The sequence below is a fragment of the Trachurus trachurus genome, assembly GCF_905171665.1.
Source record: "Trachurus trachurus genome assembly, chromosome: 15".
Classification (NCBI taxonomy): Eukaryota; Metazoa; Chordata; class Actinopteri; order Carangiformes; family Carangidae; genus Trachurus; species Trachurus trachurus.
Window position 1 is genome coordinate 6,028,956 of NC_139906.1, and position 20,837 is coordinate 6,049,792.

General features: G+C 43.4%; 1 protein-coding gene and 1 long non-coding RNA gene across 2 annotated transcripts in view; one reads left to right on the top strand and one right to left on the bottom strand.

Moving 5' to 3' along the window:
- gfra1a (gdnf family receptor alpha 1a) overlaps positions 1-16,271 on the bottom strand; it is a gene marked incomplete at both ends in the record, with an annotated part of 117,409 nt that extends 101,138 nt beyond the window's left edge. The window contains 4 exons of the mRNA XM_083988293.1: positions 1,084-1,245; positions 14,385-14,465; positions 15,467-15,772; positions 16,232-16,271. Coding sequence (XP_083844419.1) covers positions 1,084-1,245; positions 14,385-14,465; positions 15,467-15,772; positions 16,232-16,271 — 589 coding nt within the window. The remainder of the gene's footprint in view (positions 1-1,083; positions 1,246-14,384; positions 14,466-15,466; positions 15,773-16,231) is intronic.
- Positions 16,272-19,733: 3,462 nt separating this feature from the next.
- On the top strand, positions 19,734-20,719 carry LOC310998187. Its single transcript, XR_014595982.1, has 3 exons — positions 19,734-19,792; positions 20,320-20,491; positions 20,620-20,719. It is a non-coding gene; the product is annotated as an uncharacterized lncRNA (long non-coding RNA).
- The last annotated feature ends 118 nt before the right edge of the window (positions 20,720-20,837 follow it).

The window sequence follows — 20,837 nt, forward strand, 5'->3', positions numbered from 1 at the left end:
CAGATAGCCAGCACTCATACTGTGCGTTCACACCAAAAGCCTCCAAAGCGCAAAACGCCGGAAGTCAATTCATTTTCAATGAGAGCCCGGCGACACTGAGCGACCAAAGCTTCAACTGGCATCACTGCGCTTCCAAAGCGTCACCAGACGAGAAGTTGAGCCTTGGTTAACTTTAGGGTTATTAGCCATGACGCGGTTCGGCGGCAACCTGTCAGAATAGAGATGTCCTTCGGCTCCCTTTTTTCTTTCTTTTCGTCCTTCGGCTCCCCAATGACCAGCGCGATCGAACGGCTGAAAATATTTGCCGTTTTGGAAACTGTCTTGTCTGAAGCCCACCCTCAAGCGTTTTTGACGCTTCGGAAGCTTTTGGTGTGAATGTACGGTTAGGTTTATCCTCTTAATTTCTCCTGAATCCAGGCAGCACGGGCCCACAACGTACACGTTTCAGCAACACAGCTTTCTTCAGCACACCTGGACAATTTGGACTTTATACTGTAAGGAGTGTGCTCTCTTTCTCTTCTCTGACTCATGTCTGTCTTAAAGGTTGAGTGTGTAATAATTGTCAAGGTTTATTGGCAAAATCTGAGTATACTACCCATGAATATATTTGTAAAAGTGTATAATCGCTATGAAATAAAATTTGTTTGGTTTTAGTAGCCTCATATTTATTCTTCATAGCAAGCACGCTTGCTTTATAGAGTGTCGCCATCTTGCGCTGCCATGTTTGTACGGCAGCCCGAATGGAAAATCCAGCCAGCCAGAGAGCGTGTTTCATGAGTTTCGAAGAAGAAAGCTGAATGAAAGCAGGAGGAGGAAACAGCAGACATATCGTAAAATGGTTTAGATCTTCACCTCATCGCTCCATGCTCCTGAAATACTCCCAGTCGTCCCAGTCGTGGTGAACAAGTTTTTTTGTCCTCAGAGGCCACCGTCACTTTGCCGATGGGAGGGGTGCAATCTACAATCTGAATGCTAAATGTCATGGTTTTCCCTCCACTGGACCTTTGATCTCAAGAAAACAATCATGCACAATCAAACACACACACACACACACAAATAAATAAAACTCTTATATGCTGTTACCCAGTATGGCCCAATTGGGATGAGCTCTCCTGTTTCTACTGGGGTCCTGTAGTTCGGTGGCGGAGGGGCCCCCTCTGCCCAGAGCGGGCTCTCTGCCCTGCTGGGTGCCCCCCCTGCCTGGAGCTGGAGTTGCGGAGCCGCCGCTCCAAGGTTCCCCACCCTCTGTAAGAGATGCGCTTCATTCAGGACCACCAACCAACAGCCAGTCAGGGGGGGGTCATCAGGGTTCACAAAGGTCACAGGGAGGTCAAGACTCCAAAACTCAGATCAGGTCAAAGGAGGGGGGGTGGGGGGGTGGGGGGGTGGGAGAGGGGCGGGGGGGTAAGGTGAAACAAGAGCCGTAAAAGAGAGAGCATTCAGATTCATTCAGCTGACGGGCAAGAGTCACATTCTGGGTGTTTTTCAGGTGAAGGCAGGAGGAAGGGTCCTGGAGGTGGCTGAGTTTCATATAGAAGCTGAGTGCAGAGTGCTACAGAAGAGGACGAGGAAAGAGGAGCTGTTGTCTGTAACATCACTGAGGGAGTATAGTTCTTTTTATCTACAGCAGAAAACACAGTCAGGAGGAAACGCTCTGCTCTCTCTCCGTTTCCACGTCAATCAAGTCAAATTACAGCAGAGTCTGAATCACCTGCTCAGCGGCTCTGCATGAGCTCCACCACTGACACGGTTTCACATCAGAGATCACTGGTCATATGGGTGTGTTTGTGTGTTGTGTGTGTTTGCTTCAAGTACGAATAATACACACAGTTGCAACATAACAGCAATTTGGGTGGTGTTTCCGTGGATTACCCATTGACAAACTGCACATTTTGGCGTGGTGAGAGATCGCTGTTTAGCCCACTTATGTGTGAAGAGAGTCTACACACAACCGCATCGATCCAACGCTGCGCTCGACTCACATGAAACAAGCCCAGAATAGAAGCATCTGAAGCTGCCTGGCAAATTGGGGGCACGCAGTTATAGATTTTTAGTTGGGAGGACGGTTGTGGATGAAACAAATGCAAATTTATGTATCAATGCCCTCATTTAACATCTCTGAGAGCAAAGACTGGCACAGAACAAGGACTCGGCTGGATGCTGTTTTTGTTGTGCATGCGTGTTATTTGGGTGCCAGCGGGGGCATTGCATTCTTGCACACGTGCGTGTGTGGGTGCATGTGCACTCTTGGCTCGTTGTGTCTTTGTGTGTGTGCATGTGTGTGTTTAAGGCAGTGTTTGCTTTTCAGGGATGCTGCTGTTCTGTGATCAGAAGCAGAGGCACAAAGGAAGAAGAGAGAGAGAGAGAGAGAGAGAGAGAGAGAGAGAGAGAGAGAGGAAGGGGTAATGCTATTATCCTCCAAAGAGCCGATTTTGTTAGTTAGAGACACTGCTTTAATCAGACTCAGACTGTGGCTATTGACTAACATGCTTAGAGAGGACAAAGTGTAAATTCCAATCGACAAGTAGAAACCCTCAAAGTGTTGAGCAGGAAAAGAAAACTGTGAGAGGATGAAGCAGTAAAGTTCAGCAAATTGCAAATTGCAAAAAAAAAAAAAAGAAGATGCACAGGATGACCACACGCTCACCCAAATAACATTTTCACGCATCAGCAACAATCTACAAGCTACAAGGTGCTGATAATGCAACAACTACGTCACTACATAATCAAGAAGTGGATCGAAGCCGTTTGCACGAAGCAGAATAAACTCGGACAGAGTGGAGCAAGTATAACAAGATTGTCCTCATGACAAATGTGTATTCATCTACTTTGTATGGACCAACAACAAGACCTCAGCTTTTATGACACTGCAAATTAAGAGTGCAACAAAACAATGTGACAGAAACACTCGAATACATTAGATTACCAACTATGGATTTGCACATGCACTGAAATGACAGTGGTGGCTTGCACAGCGCGTGATGTAACACTCTCTTCATAAAGAGAGAAAAATAGAAGAAACCAAAACATATTAACTAGTGCGGAGCTACTATTGCTGGCCTTGTCCTTGTAGATGCCTGACAAGGAAATCTGTCTCTCATGGACTTAAGCAATATCTGTGATACAAACAAGACTTGGGTAAAGGAGGTCTAACAGAGGCTCGAGGTAAGAATGAGACATTTCTACAATTTCCTGGTGGGGAAGAAGCATAACTCTGCAAATCCACTTGTATGAAAGAATGAAACAGTATAGCTCCGTCCAGTCCGGTTTGCTTTGATAGAGTATGAAATTCTATTAAGACACGACGAAAGCCCTGACGTTCGGAGCCGAGGCAAGTTAATCCTGCGAGTTGACTGTGTGCAGCTGAGGGCTTAGAGCAGCAGCTTAACACAAGGCCGCGGCTCTGACGCACCTGCCACTGGTCAGCCACGGCCTCAGCCCGCCGAGCAAAACACAACGTGATAATAACAGGAATTATTAACGGCACCGAATTAAAACAATTTCATCTTCATTGTTCATTCAAATTAGTTATTTGCTGCATTTTACATGCATTTCAAAGGGTCAAGTATGTGCAGTGATGTGTGCAAACTGAGTCAAACTGGTGCAAGCAAGTTAGTAGGCAGTGAGTTACTGCACATGTAGGTAAGGCAAATGTCTTTTTTAAAGTATATCATCAACCAGATGTACTGTAGGTCCTATATTAATACTTTAAAAGGATAAATGTGTAACTGGATAAAATGCCAGTCAGCCATGTGTTTTAAAACAAGATGCCAGGACATCCACTCCAACACAGCTCAACTGAACCCAGCATCTAACCATGCAAGATTTAGGATAACAGATTTACCTGGACTCTGCTATATTTTTATTGGATCATTCAGAAAACTGTCAGCCAATCTGTGGCCCTGATTCATTAAGCAGCCTGTTCTTACCAGATCTCCAGACCGAGGCGTGAGAAAGAAGACGTAAAACTAGACCGAGATGGCTTTTAGTTCTTAAAAACCACAGATAAATCTTCGTATGGTTCAATAATTCAAATAAAACACTGGAAGAGTGTAATATAAGGAACCTTTATTCAGATATCTAAGTCAGACGTAATGGTCTGTTTTAGATGGATATTTCTGCTCTCCGTCCTTCGCTCGGTCTAGTCTTTCCTGGCTCCATGTGCACGCCTAGTGGTGTATAACTCCCTGCATAAAGGCTCTGCAACTGTGTATGGGAAAAGTTAATTGTCCGTATTTGCATGCGGTATAAAGCAGCAGTGGGAGGCATACCTGGCACATGCTCTCTCCTGCTGATTTGAGCTGTCAACTGTATTTATTAACTATGATGAATCACCCCCCTCACTTCACATCCAATCAAAGACCTCTCAGAGGGACTCAAATCTGGTCACCTTTAACTAAATGATTTCCTTGGCCCATGGTGTGCCAGCCAGCGATTGCACTGGCAACCTGACGATATGGCTGCTGTTAGAATTATTCTGCCAATGGTCCACAGCTGGATCAGTCATTTTTGAAACAGTGTGGTGAATTAAATGGCCAGTTTGACGTGCAGGAAGGAGAATTTTCTGCTTGGGATGAGGAAAAAATAGCAGCAAAGAGTGAAACATGGAATATATAGTAAAGGTGTTCTTTGGACCTTGCCTTACGGATGCAGATTAAATCTGATCTAGGTTCAGTCCCTGCTGCAGAACACAGTATATTTTGCAATGCAAGCTGACAGCAGCCACTGAATCAGAATAATCTTTCTTTTACAATGTAGAGGAGTTTTCCTTTTTCTACCAGACCACCAATAACACCGAGCTCTTGATATTTAACTAAAAATATGCTCATAAATCTCTGGGTAGTTCACATTACTGCATTCTCTATGCTAAAAATCAACTGTACAGAGATGAGACAAGGTCAGTGAAAACACAAATCCCCAACAGGCTATGTCCTTCTCCGAGAACACAAGAGTCTGGAACTGTACACCTCAAACCTTGCTGAAGGATAAAACGCTTTGATCCCGGCCTGAACGGAAGAGCCTGGGCGGAAAAGGAGGAGGGAACAGGGGAAGAAGGAGGAAATCAATAGATTCTTGTAGACACAGCCTCAAGTTTCCAATCTAACACAGCGCCGTATTGATCAGGCTCTACACGAGACAAGGCAGTGGGACAGTAATGTCGGCAGTGGATTTGGGAGTCTTTAAGAAAACAAACCCCTGTGTAGGCGATGGGACGGTGAGATCTACAGACAGTGAAGACTTGCACAGTGGATAGATACAGTACATGGAGATGGATGTCATAGTGTGTTAGAAATCGGCTTGGACAATATCCAAAAAGTACTACCTCAGCCCTACTGTAAGCAGGAGGCAGGGCGGGGTTAATGTCAGTAACGAAAAATAAAAGCCAAGTCTCAAATAGACGTCGGTCTCCTGTACTGGGCCGGGGCTGGCTACAAATTTGAGCAAATAGACGCCGGTCTGAATTAGAAGCTTGATCTATTTCTATTTTCTGCAAGTTCTTGTGAATGTACACAACCTTTCAAAGCCCACGATCGCCCGTTTGAGCAGTTTCTACGCTGTTTAATTCGTGCTAGAGTTCTGAACGGGCCTGAAAATTTTAACGCGACCCAGTCCGATCTGCGGGTGTTGAAACTCGGACCTGATGCGGCCGTACTCACGGGCATTAACGTTCGGCCCTGATGCGGCCAAAAAAAAAAAAAAAAGGAAGCCTGTGGCCCAACCTTACCCGAGTTATTTATATACAGTATATGTTTTTGACTCGAATCTGGCGCCTCCGGTCATGTTGTTTGGGCCGACTGCCAACTGCCCGAAAGAGTTGGAGCCTACTGTATATACAGTCTATGGCCAGAGGTGCATGCATTTATTTCGAATAAGTTTAATCGGCACTTCTAAATGAATGCGTGCTCCAAATCTGACTCTTTCCTTCTTTTACTCTTTCGAACAGTAAGAAAAGGACGATATGAGATATGAGAGTAATTTTCATCTCTGCTAAAGATAAGGTTTGTTCAAATTTAAATAAAAGCCTGTCTGTCCCATATACGTAGACGCCTGACTCTAATATAAGCCAGGTCAGTTTGGCAGTTGAAGCAAATAAAAGCCTGGGCTTCTATTGGAGAATTTTTTGAATTTTATGTTTGAATTTAACAATATATAATGTTACCATTATAAAGAACTGAAGTATATATTTTTTTATAACCAATACCAAGACCAAACGAGTACAGCTTCATAAGCATTACCACTGGAACTGCTAGTCTCTACTCAGACTAACTGAAGTATGCAAATATGCTAATGATTCGCTAACTAATAAACCAGCTTTTACCTCGGCTTGCTCATCTGTTTGTTTGTTCTGTTCTGAACTGCACAGGAGGTTTAGCTTCAGCAGCACGTTAGTAGAGCAGCAGTAGCTTTAGAGCGTTTAGGGACGATGTTGAAGTGAAACTTCAATAAGCAATAGTTACAATGTAAGAAAATAGATTTGAATCTATTTTAAAAATGCAGTGGGCCATGTTTAGGTGCATGTGACATGAGCCGTAGACTGATGGGTTGATTGAAATAGGAGGGATCTGCTCTGTTAGACACTCTGTCAGAGACTGGCATCTGAAAAATGCTGCTAAAAGGCTTTTCATCTGTGTGGACACGCCATTAGACTGCCAGCATCACCAAAACTCATGCAGTGTAAAGTGCAAGATTTCTTTTTTTACTTCTTACTTGGTAGAGTTTGTCAGAAAAACGGTCTCTGGGCATGTGTGTTAAATGGAAATGAGAAAACCACAGCAGTATGACCTTTCTAAAACGTAGGTGACTGAGGTTTTATGTGTTGTTGGACTGGCTGGCACTCAGGCTGAGGGGGAAGAACAATGAATGAGGGAATGAATATGCATGTTCCAGAGTAAAAAAGGACGGGGAAAGTAATTCAAAATTAAAGTTGCTGCGAGTCAGACTGGGTTTGAGAGCTGCTCCTCTCCTCTGTGACTGACATGCAGAAAAAGAAAAGCAACACTTCTCGTGGTGCAGCTCGAGCGATGATGCTAGCTTCAGGGAAGTGAATCACTTAGCTTGTGAAGAAGAGTCTGGAGTCATTTTCTGGGAAATGATGCTAAAGGGTACGATGGTGAGGTCAGGAGTGCATGACTGATACCAAAACCAAAACCAGTAAACTCCTGACTTCATCTGCAGCACTGCTTGTTCCTGGAAACACATTTATTTCATAATTCGTAGTGTCAAACCACTCTGTGTTTGCAGTGATGCACTGATCCCACTTTTGCCCTCTCATTGAGATGATTTTAAATGTTTGATGTTATGAATGCTACTGTCAACATCCAGTGCGAGGAGAGAAATAATAATGAATACGCACTCCTCCAACAACTTCTATAAGGTAAACACTAAATCTGCTTGGTGGCAAACATTGCAGAGCACTTCATATCCAGAACAACTCCCAGCAACAAAATGCATTTGACTGAACAGGGAAAAAAAAGTAGTGTGCTCAGTCAACCAACACTGGATAAATAAAGTTAGAGAGCAGTCAGGATAGTCTCTCTCCCTCTCTCTCTTTTTCTCTCCGTCCAAAAGATACAGCACAATAAATTACGTTTCTACCTCTGTAATTCCTCTGCATTCCCTCACCGACTCTATCTCGCACTCGCACATATATACACACGCACGCACGCACAGATGCAGGCGTGCGCACAAACATAAGAGGGGGAAAGAGATAGTGGTAGACATTCTTATCTCTGAACATTGGCAGCTCATAATGAGAGTGACTTCCTCTGCAGCCAGTGGTTGAGTGGTGCTGACAGCCTCTCAGCCTTGCGTGTCAGCACGGGGAAGATTTGAAGCACTTGCCTTAGCCTGACAGCCCGGGCCACGCATTTACAGATGTTTCCACGCTCTCAACACATACACATATATATGCACACACGCCGCTCGCGACTCTTGCTTCAAGGTTGACTTCAGTAGTAGTGGGAGGGAGGAGGACAAGATGTGTTTGAAGTACTGACACATGGAACAGACACAATATTGAGCTTTGGTGTATTGGGGCTTACGAGTGGTGAGTGGGTGATATACAGAGAGATGCAGCAGCAGCAGCATCAGCAGCCAACTGGGAGGAGGACAGAGCTTAAGGAGAGAGTTTAAGCCAAGCAGACATCAATACACAGCGATGAGGAGAAAAATTCATTACAAGCCAGAGAACACAGTTTCTGATTACTGCATAGCTGCCTGTACGAAATTTGAAACATGCACAGGCTGGGGATAAGTAGCTCCGGCACAAACTATACTATAGCTTCAGTTGAATTTAACTTAAAGCTACTGATGTCCTTCACATGCCAGGTAAAGGACGTACAAAGGAGAGAAAAATGGCCAGTTTGACGTGCAGGAAAAATTCGAAATTTCCATCATACTATGCTGTTTACGATAAAGTTTTAAAGCACAAACTGTAGTTTACGATAAGTGCTGCCAACCTAAATGCTATATTATCACTTCAAAACTGCCAAACAACTGTAAAAGGTCAGTCTGCGAGCCAGAGTGAAAATGATAGTAGTGTAAACTCATCTTTATTCATAGGTCGCACCTCCTGGAATCTGTGATGTTCTTATCCATTTCCATCCACTGCCACCCCATCATTTAAGCTGCAGCTGCTGTATTTACGTTAAGTCATTTTTGGCCGCTGCCCAGACTGTCGATTATGGCCCGTGTCACTTTTTGCCCCGTGTTCCATCTCTCTTACCTCTCAACGTACTTGTGCTAAATGACAATTGGCTCGCGCAGGTCTTATCTGCAAACAGAGCAATCATGCACCGTAATCTCTGTGGCGATATGCCAAAATGTTTTCAAACTGTTTCACATCAGCCCGTCCTCTCCGTCGTATAGTCGATCACACCTCAGCGGTGCTTTTGGCACGCCGGGAGAATTAAACATGAGAGGTCATGATGATCAGGAGAGCTGGGCATGTTATACATTTCAATTTTCAAAATGTCATGAAGCAAGATGATGCAAAAGGAGGACAAGAACAAGCAGTCGATGCAGAGGTGGGAAGTGGACTGCAGAATAACCTGTGGAGAAAAGGTTTTTGGAAGCGTACAAAAGGTACCTTCAGGAGAATACATTCATAGGAAAATGCTGTGTATTCATCCATCTCCTGCACACCGCTTTGATTTTCCAGTGGCCGCGGCCAAATGGTGTGGCAGTAATTCTACGTCCACTTGAATCTCAGAATAATGTTCTCTGTTTCTGTGTTGCACCCCCCTGCATGGATCACTGACTCATAAACATGGGCGACTGGTGAGGAGAAAGGCGGCCATTTCATCGAAACGCTGCTCTCCACTTCCTCCAAACTTGTATGAAATCATGTGGCATGATGGAAAATTATTGTTTTTCTGCTCGGTGTAATGTCCAACTTTCATTTTTAGCTAGCATCTTACAAAGCTACTGTAGCGTGCACAGGGAGGTTACAGATGCATGTGCAGCCAGTGAATGAAAAATGTGGCACATCCAGTAAGAGAAATGAGCGCACACTTAGTTTTTCATACCTCACGCAGGCACACTTGTCTGTGTCGATGTATTTCATGAATGTTGTATGAGCCAATACACCTTTTCCACGAATAGGGAGACAAGCAGAGGAACTCACTGAGCCCTTACATGAACTGAGACAGAGACATCAAAACAGGAGGAGCTGCTAAAGAGAGAAAAAGATAAAGGGACTTAACACAGGGATATTTTGTTGGGAAAGGAAACTGGGGAATGTGATCAACAGCCTGAGTTAAAAAAAAAAAAAAAAAAAAGACAAACATAATGGAAATCATAAAAAACACACATACACTTACTTTGATATATTCTTGTTTACTGTCACCAGAACTTGTGTTAAATGTGCATGTTAAATATTTCCTTTGCAGGGTTCAAATTCACGGGTTCCAGACTTAACGCTATTATCACTTCATCGCTGGAATGAAAATTAGATAGAGATGGCAGCTTTTAAAAAAAGTCACATATTATGAAAACAATTTATAACACTAAACTTTGAACATATGTCCTCAGTAGAAAAAGTTCCCACTTGCCGTTGTGTGTGTGTGTGTGCATGGAGAATGGTGTCCTATGTGTCATCTACTGAATCATCAAGTCAGGCAGCCTACAGGAAAATATGGCAGTGTTGCTGGTCCTACAACACTTCCAGCGACTTCCAATCAACCAAGATACACTGATCAGGATGGACATGATGGACCATGAAAACACACAACATAGCACTCACTCTGTATTATGACTGAACCTGCAGCAATCCCAAGGCCTTTCTGTGCTGACATCATCAACACAGCCCTCAAACATCAACATCACTCTTTCTAAACCTAAAGGACTTTGCGGTTTAGTTAATTTTGCCAAAGTCTTGCCCATATTTTCTTTTTCTCTAAAAGCAGCAGAGAAGAGCTCCGCGTCACATGCTTCTGCTCTACTGCAAATGTAGTTGCTCTTTTTTGGTGCAGAGAAGTGAGATGCTCACACTTAAGTGTGACTCACTGGACTCAGCCCCAGAGGTAGAGGCATTCTGCCCCAGGTAAAGCTAAATTAATCCACTGGAACTGCTGTATGTTGAGTGCACCTCTATTACCTGGACAGTTTTCTTTTTTCTTTTTTTTTAATAAAAAAGCTTTCTCATGTCAATGTTTTATACATTCAATCTAATGGGATTCTAATTTATAAAATTAAATAGCTATTTCCAGAAATTTACTGTGACCTATTGGAGATGAGGATGATTACATACATAATCAACTGTATGGTGTTTAACAGGATGCTATGTGAGAGATATGTTAAAACATTTGTCTTTGCTATTTCATGTACACATGGATAAGCTTTAAATCTTTACCTAATTGTAAATTAACTTTTGTTTGTTTAAACCTTAAAAACAAAACAAACAATGTTCCATTAAATGATATTCTATAACGCAAATACATATAACCAGCTCAGCTGCACCCTACATGTCTTTCTAATGAAATCAGACTGACGCCTATGGACACGTCATTGGGAACAGGTGTTCAGGGCACAGCAGTGTGGGCGCTGGAGTGTCTGTGCATCTGTGCACTACATGTATGGGTGTCACTAGAGATTAGTGTCTTCGGTCAGAGACACGGGGTCGACTATGGAATTACAGGATCACTGTGGTTGCCTATTGTTCCTATAGCTTGGATCACTGACTCATCCTGCCTTACCCAGACAAACATGATAGACGTTCAGACAGCCTCCTAAAATAGTGGGCTGACCACAGACCGCTGACTCCAATCACAATTGTTTTCGCAAACTGGTGTCTGATAACCTCAGACCTACATAATGGTAATCGTGTAGCATGAAACTGACAGTCTGTAAGAGCCGAAAAAACATTTTCAGAAGAGAAGTGCAGGTGATATACGTAGGAGTCTTAAAATAGAAGATGTTCAGAGACCTATAGAAAGAGAATGAGAAAAACAATCACACTGGGTATTGCTCTGTACTCACAGTCCTTCTACCTCAAATATAAAGTTCTTTGTGAACCAAGACCTATATTTGCATAAGTTAAAATGAGAATCCCTGGAGAGTACTTCTCATATTGCTCTCCCTAAAATGATGTATGTTTTTGTGGATTTTTTGTGTGCGTTTCTAGTCCTCTGCTCGGTTCATTGAGAAGAACCTTAGAACCAAAACATACAGAGCTGTCTGAGTGATCAAAAACGCGCTCTAACCTCTAATCATTTCTGCCTCGATCCGTCTCCCGTCACCTTGGCCTTTAATTTCCACAGATATGGCAGAGGAGGCAGAGTGATCTCATGCTTTCTGCTACCCTACTCCCCGTCCTCTGCATCTCACCCTGTTATTCACTGATTAACCCTCACCTCTGCAGCCTTCTCTTCTCAAATCATCCCCTACTCGCGCTGTACCATTCTCTGTCTACACAACATACATTGATAGACTGTTAACAAAGTACAATGATCCAGAGACGGTTGAACTTTCAGCAGATGAGGATAACGTTTCTGTGATCAAGGTTTCTAGTTCTGCAGCTCTGCAAACTTAGTCACCCGCAGTGTCAAACTCTTCAACTGGATCTGCTGCGTTTCCACAAAGTTGTATCTTTCAGCATAGCCAGTGCTAAGCTATAAAGACAGCCTTATTTGTCTGAAGTGGTGGAAAGTAAAGGCAGCAACATTGCTTGAAAAGACTAATAGTTTATCATCAAAGACATCCATACATCCTTCATGTCCAAAACAGTTTGCTCTGCACCTTGCAGTTGGACAATGAACTTGATAAGGTGTATGATACTATCTGTTCACAACTAGTTCTAATCTTGACCCTTCGGTCTTGGTAGTCTTCTTGACCGTCTTCATACTGAATGCTTTGGTAGCAAACTTCTCAACAGCTTACCCACCCAACCATTGAGTTGAGGAAGGTTTAACTTTGTACGTGCAGTGCATTCCCTTGTTTTCCTGATGTGAGCAACATTCTTTTCAATTACAGTAATCTGAGAGATTCGGCCTGCTGTGTCCCAACCCAGTTGGGGACACCACCAAACCACAGTACCTTATCATTACTGCCAAATGTGTGACATGATACAAGTCATGCTCAATTTTAATGCTTGATACAAAACAACTGTCAACCCAGCTGTTGTGCTCAACTAAACTTACGTCTGGCTGATACTGGAGAATCTATTCATCTTTATTTGATCTCTTTGTTTGGTAGACCCTTGAGCACAAAGTCTGAACTACATAGGGAAGTCCCCTTATCATATCCAATGATACTGGACACGGCACATTTGATTGATTCTTCCTTCCTGATCTTTGAAAATGATATCATACTTATTTCAACATCGCACCTAATGCTCAGCAATCAACATTTTAAAAACACAAAAGTACACACAGCGTCTTCCTTCCACATCATTTTAAGGCAAAAGGTTACAAACCACTTCATCAATCAATACAAAATTATCAACAGATTAAAGCTTTAGCATGCGAGGCATTAAGAAGGCAACAACCAACTGCTAGCTACAAATATATTTGGTTTTTTGGAGAGTTGACCAAACCAGACTAATTTCACGTCACTAAAGACACTCTGAGGCAACACTTTCTCGGATTTCTGATCCAAACAATTAATCAAGCAAAAGAAAATTCCTGGATTTCCTGGATTAATTAAAAATGAAAATAATCAATAGTGGCAACCCCTCTCTCCTTAACTGGCCTCTAATGACAGGCTGAGACTGATGTAATGTTGGATCTCTGCTGCTTGCAAGAGGAGATCTACGAACATACAAAGTCATCAATCAACATAAGGAGGCATTTGGACATCAAATGAGTGTCTGCTTTCACTATAAGAATGACACTATAAATCTGTCTGTTCCCAGTCCTGTGGGTCTGTGGTTGTCTTGTCCTTTCTCAGACTGGATGGCAAGAGACATATAGTGTTGGACAGTGTGACATGGACTCTATAGGGAGTAACATAACGGGATCAAAAAGAAAAAGGCTGGGTTTTCAAATTGTGTTTCTTTCCACTCAAACTGGTCATGAAGTTAGTACCCAGTCCAGTGCAGTACCCGTATTTTGTTTGTGTGTCTCACACACTGTGGAAGCACTGGTTTAGGGCAAATCATCAGCCTATTGTGAGATTAAAATTACAGAGGTAACAGAAACAAAAGGCTTCTATCTATCAAAAAAGGGGTCAAAATATCAGACTTGTTATTTGGAAACGTGGAGGCAGAGTGTTTCTGTTTGATTTGACACAGTGCTCATCACCTGCAGTGTAATAATGACAATGTAAGCAGCTACACGTCTGCGCCACATTCATAAGTCAGGCTCTCAAATACCCACAACAGTCTCAACCACTGGGGATCACAGAGCAGTCATGAGTGGCTGTCAAGAAGGGAATAACATCGCCATCTAGAGGCTTGAGTCAGCACTGCTCCTACACACAGCTCTGAGCAGAAAAGTGCCTGTCATGCTCTCCCACGTTACTCACAGAGCTTCTCACTCACACTCTGTCTTTCTTTTCAACAAGTGGATTCAAACAGCCGCGAGAGGGAAAGCTGTTCAAGACCACAGCAAAAAAATGCGCCAGGGAAACAGAGCCCTCCTTCAACACATGGAGCATTTACCCACTGCTTGATGAGACTCAGAACTATAGCTCCCCGTGCAAGGTCACTTCCAGCCAGCATGCAATATCGCTGGGACAAGAAACGAGGGGAGAAAGACAGATAGCGGAGAGGATGAGGGAGGATAAATACTCGACACACAGATAACCTTCGGAGAGAGAGCATGCACAGCTTGGAGCTTAACCTATCTCAACTGAGACAGGTGACCAATGAAACAATGAAGAAAGTAAATACTGAAGGGTGGAGTGACAGACTCCAAAAGGCAGATAAAAAAAAAAAAAATTCTTACCAAGGATGGGAGCCAGGCGGAAGACGTCAGATAGACGGCTGTTCACTGGTTCATATGGAGACTCTTCCAAGAAGTCATTACCTGTAAGAAGGATAACCACATGTTAGATAGATAGATAGATAGATAGATAGATAGATAGATAGATAGATAGATAGATAGATAGATATATAGATAGATAGATAGATAGATAGATAGATAGATAGATAGATAGATAGATAGATTTTTTAACCCCCTCCTGTTTTGTTTATCTTCTTTCACCCCTCACAATGGACTGCATGTGACATGGGATATTTGGGTCAGTCAATATCCACGCTGGCACACAGCCACACGCTTGATTAGGCAGGTTGGTCAGCTGTGTTGCACAACTGGAAGTCGACTCGCTGGCGATGGGCTGGATGCAGTTTAGGGACTAGAGGCCCCCCACCCCCACCCCCCCGCCATGATCAACACTTTAAGATGGCACTGCCAGGGCCGAGGAGCTTTACGCTCCATTACCTTCAAGGGAAGTGATTTAGGAGGTCAAAAAAAGTGTCTCAGCTCTATAGGACCACGGCCGAGATCCGAGTCAAGGGCCAAATTTGAATTAGAGCTGAGTGATTGTGCGTGATCGCATGGGACTGTTAATATGCAGACTAGAGCTGTGTGTGCTACTTTTTTCAGTTTTTGTGTGTTTGTGGTAACAGGGGTGAGGGAGGGTCACAGAGCTGGAGGCGGGGGAGGAGGGTGGGGTGGGTGAGGACTGGTGCTGCCTCCTCCACACAGTGGGAGTGGGAGGAGCTGGTGCAACTAAATCGTTTCACTCCTTTACAGAACAGAGTACGGAAGAAAACCTATGGGGAATGTCCATCTCACTTTAAATATAGCTGCTTACTGTTCTCCAAATGTTGCAGTCCGGCCCAAGCAAATACCCCGAGGGATTTTGTGGGGGTATACCCATGAAAAACTATACCATGGGCAATTGATTCATTCTGATAGACCTTTAAAAAAAAAAAAACATAAAATCCCAGGAACAAGCAGAGATGGGGACCCTGGGTTGGTTCTGGACAGGAGGGGGAGTTGCCCCAACAATCACTTAAACCAACCTTGTAACGCCTGATAGATCCCCCAGTAAACGCGCAGACAGTTCTTCTCTTTCTTCATGCCCCTTTTACACCGGCAGTTGTACAGCGGGCTCTGCTTGAGCGCGTCCATGGCGCTCCGGCACTCGTCCTTGGCCTCCAGGCCGGCCACCATGCTGAAGTTGCTCTCCTTGCCGCCGGCCGCGCACTGCCTCATCGTGCGGTACTTGGTGCTGCACCCCTGCTCCTTCAGGCACTGCTCATTGGCTCTCACACAGTCCAGCCGGTTGGCACCGACACGCAGGTTCTCCTCGGCGTAACACAACACATCTGGGGGGGAAAATAACAAGTGGCATTTAAAATAATAAGAAAAGTAATATAAAACACTATTATTTTCTCTCTTGTAGCTATACATTCAGATCGTAAGCAGTTTGCATTGATGTTTTCAAGTACTGAAATGTTACACATGCTTTTGAGGGATACACAGCACAGTTTCGTGCCGATGAAAACGTGCAGCTGTGCGTGAACTTGCTTTCATTTGCAGTATTGTTAGATTAAGCACAGACAGCACCCGACTGACTTTTTCGTTTAATGCTCAGGTTGGATGAGATCAGTGGTACAGTAAAGCCTCTGCACGTTATACCCATATACCCCGCTGCCCCTGCCCGGACTCGCCCTTTATTATCACCGCTCACAAAAAAGCTAATAAAAATATTATAGATAAATGAGTATCATACAGAGAGCTGCTACTGCTGCTGGTGCTGGTAATAAATCAAGGGGAAAACTTACCTAAAAGAGGCAGCAGGACATACAGCACTGCGAGGATCATCGTCTCCCTCTCAATGTGAAACATAAACCGCTTTTAAAAGGAATTTCGCGACCAAAAAAGCAACTTAACAGCAGTTTAATTCCCAGGGTACTTCCACTGTTTTGAAATCCATTGAAAAGACGTAGCAGTGCGCGCTCCGCTGTACAGAACAGATCCAGCTCGCCTCGTGTGCGAGAAATTATTCCCTCTTCCAAAAAAAAAAAAGTGTCCAGTCCCGATTCTGCACAGTTTTCTCTGACTCTCAGCAGTCTCTCTGAAGGAAAGTGCTCCTTTCTCTCTTATTCTTTTCTTTTCTTTCTTTCCAATTCCTTCCTTCCCGTAGCGGGTGGTCTTCTCACCACCGGGAGACAAAGACAGGGGGAGATCAGAGCAGCGGTGGAGGCGAAACACGGCGCGCGTCCTCCAACTCCAGCCAGTGGGATGTTTTGCGTCTGTGCGTCTGAGCGCACACAGCCAACTGGAGGGAGAGCCCCGCCGCTGTCTATAGCGCATTCAGCAGGAGGAGAGTGCCAGCCAGCTTGCCTCTCGCGTTTTAAGTACAGTAATCTTATCATAAATTAACAAAGATATAGCCTCTATAGGCCCCTCTTATCACGGCAAACCTCACTCAGTATCACAATGACAACACAGAAAGCAAATAAATCGCTTAATGTTCACTTTCCTCACTTAATGAACACCGGAGACGTAAATCCCAGAATAGCACTGTCATGGTAATCATCACTGAATAGTTGCACAACCACTACACTACACATGTTTTTTTTTTAACGTGTTTAGCTACTTTAAATAAACTTTCCAGCTCACATTTTCGCAAAAGTTAAAAAAAGACAACATAATCCCCCCTTTTCCAGTTCATTAAAATACATATAGGTCGGGATATATAAAACTGCAGCAGAGGGCATGTGGTTACATTAAATATGTTATGAAATGAAACCGGCACCATGCACAAGCTTTTAGATGAGTGGGGATTGGTTTTACATTTCAGTATATAGCTGCTCTGACAGGGAGAGAGGGCAAAGAGCATGACTCAAGTGCATTTTTATGACATGATTAATATAGCAACCTGTGGATTAGCTAATATGACAGTTTCCTGGGTCTCACCCCCCCTCCCTCCCCTCCCCTTCTCAACTTGAGTGTCACTTGAGTGACAAAATGAATGGACATATTTCAGATGCACGCTGCTTACTCACTGCCTGTTCATGATATTTCAAGAGTGTGTGTGTATGTGTGTGGCTCCTCCCTGTTCGCTTTAATGTTAATCTCATTTGAAAGTAAAGGAGAAAAAAAATGTGATTCATGAGTATAGCTGCCAACTGTGGGGAGATTTGGTTGTTATGCGTGTGATGCTGACACATTTCCGGGTCTGTAATAGTGTACAAAATATGTTGATCCAGTATGATGGGTTGTCAATTACAGCAGCCTGACAGCGCTGCACTGAGGAAAAACCTGCCTTCAGTCCACACAGAGGAGAGTGGACACTGTGTCGCTGTCGCCATCTGTTGGTGGTTTGAAAGTAAAGGTCACTGATAAAACAACTGATCTGAAACCTGTTATGTTACTTTCTAAAAAGAAAAAAAGAAAAAAAAAAGAAACTACTGTGTATTGTAATATAAATAAATGGCCTATATAAATATCATCTGTGAGATATTTCACAGATGATATTTCATGTTAGAATTCAAATTAAACACATCATCTTGATCAATATATTGTGAATGACAGAGAGAGAATCAAACAAACAGAGGATGATTATAATAACAGGGATGATGCATCATGCATGCGACTTGTAACTCTTCCTATGGCTCATTGATTGTCCATACGGTCTATTCAGAGGCTAATCCACTTGGCTAAATACATGGGACCAGACTATGTCAATGAATGAACCTCTCCGCATTAAATGCTGGGCTGAATCAATCAAGGATGCTGGCATCCACAACAGTAAATCAACCGTTATACATAAACACACACATACACACACACACGCGGAGAGAAAAGGAGAGAGCAGGTGCATTCAGAGATGGGATGAAATCGCTTATTTGAACGTCAGTGAATAATCCCCTCATTGAAAAGGAAACTGTGATTAGGTAGGTACAGTGAATCAATCCTGCAAGGTACAATCACTTTTAAAAATGACTTTCAATTTTGCTAAATAGAAATGCCATGGGCCAATATCCGAACCTTTTTTTTTCCTATTCCCTTTTCTTTTTTAAACAGTGAACATGACTGGAAAAGTGACAGAAAATGGGTACAAATGAGCGACAGGCGTAGGCTACTATCTGGGCTAATTGTCTGCTTATACATTTTGATGACTGCGCTGTTTTAAAGTCTCCAAAGGGAGCCCTTGCCAGTCAGGGGAGGGGAGAAGGCTCAGACCGGTGATTTATGAAAAGCCACAATCAATATGTGATATTAATTTTGAAAATGAATGTCAGAATGATGTAGTCCTCGGGTCATTTAACGTCTCACGCTGTAATGTGCTTCATGGCACCGGATCAGAAGCCCTTTTTTCCGTTCCAGTGGTGAAACGACAAAATTGCTCAAAGTCAGGGAATTGTGTGACAAATGTACACACAGTGTCTCGGCGGATTACTGTCGAGAAGGCTCACTGTGCCGATACAGCACTTAATAAAAGTTCAACACAATGAGTGGGGGACTGACTAATGAAAGTGCTCTGTTGAGGAAGAAGACTACAGTAAGTTAAGCTAACAATGCTGTAACTGTACGGCCGATAGTCGGGCTAGCATGTGCTGGCTGCTAGCATGAATTTAGCTAACGTTAGCGACATTGACAAACTGTTTTACAAAAACAGCAGTTATTTAAAAGAGTTAATGTGTGCACTAAATCATATTTATGATCTATAAATACGTCAAATTAACCAACCGGTGCCGTGGGCGAGGTGGGTGGAGCAGCAGGTCGACCTGAAACTGCGGCGTAGGTGTAACTTTACGTACTCAACGTAACGTTACGTAACCAGACGAATCCTGTCGGGTTTTTTTTTTTTTTTTTCATGAAAGACCAGGCTCACTCTAAGTTACATTATCCCGCTTATTACACGGTTTACTAGTGGAATAAATCATTTGAGACACAATGTTGATCAAAACAGGACTTTTACCGATTTATAAATTTAGTGTATTATCTGTCACTTTTCCTCTGTTTTGCTAACTCTCCTGTCCCAGTCGTGTGCATTTTAAAAATAAGCCTTCATTCTCCCTGTAACAAGTTACAAATCATTTATTTAACCATCACCGTGAAAAAGAGCCATAAAAGGCAAATATCCGAGAGGCACCTGGCTGCAGGCCTCCGCTGTGAGGTCGCTTCCGGTGCAGGCTCCACTGTCAGGACGCCTCCACTGTCAGGACGGTCAGGACGGGAAGTACGGACTTTTTTGGGGGGCGGGGGGCGGGGCGGGGCAGGGGGGAGTGAGGAAGTTTAATGTCGATTGCATCCGCCATTTAAACCGAGTGACACCAGCGTGTCAGTCAATGTCCAGAGGAGCGCCGGTGAGTTGCTGATTTTGCGTACACAGAGTAAGTAAATAGCCTACATGATTTCTTGTGTTCTTCATCAATATCGGTGCCGTAAAATAGTAACGTTATAGAAGTCATTAATGATGCAAATTACTGGATGTTACATGTCGGTTTGTGTTGTCGTTTTGAAGTTAGATAACGCCAAAGTTAGCTTTCTCCAATGGCGGTTAGCATCAACACCGTAAGTTCTCAGGGACCCTTTTTTTTTTTTTTTTAATGTGTCATGTGTTTGTTTTTGATACTTGAGTACATTTTGCTTCTAACATAACCTACTAGATTAAGTGTCTTGTTATAGCCACTGTCACTTAACTACGTTTTTGAATGCTGGACATTAACCCGCACTGCAGCATTTTCTTGGTCATTATTAATTCTTCTACAGAAGTAAGGCCTCATTTACACTACCTGGTGCAAGTGGCCATTTTACCTGTAAGCAAAGACAATCTAAGTTTGCAGGCTGTATTAATTAATTTGAATTGAAGTTCACGTACTATCATTCAAACACATGATGCATTTTATATCCTTTTTAGATGCATCATTCAATCATCCTGCGTGATGGAAAGCCTGCAGTGGAACGCTGCACAACATGCTGCAGTCAGTTTCACTGCCCCCTTTGCCCCAAAGGCATGTTCAAGCCAAGCCAACCAGCCAGACTTCAGCGGCATTTGGAGGCTCATATTAAAAATGCTATTGCATTTCAAGGTAATGCCATTGCATTTTAGATTAAACATACACATGTGTGCACACACACACACACACGTATGTGTGCGTGCGTTCATGTGCCTTTTTTGACATTGTCTAATATAAACATTTTCTGGACTTACTCTTAGATAAGAAGATCTGCCGCTGCAATTTGAACTGCAGGAATGGGGGACATTATCATTGTCCAATATGTGACAAAACTGTTGTTAGAAGGACAGACATGCAAGCACACTTAAAGTCTTGTCCCATACAACCATCTTCCACCTCAGCTGCTGCCCAGTCCAAACAGAGTCAGGATTCATCCTTGCCCTCCCTGCAACCAAGTTCGTCTGCTGCATCCATTCCT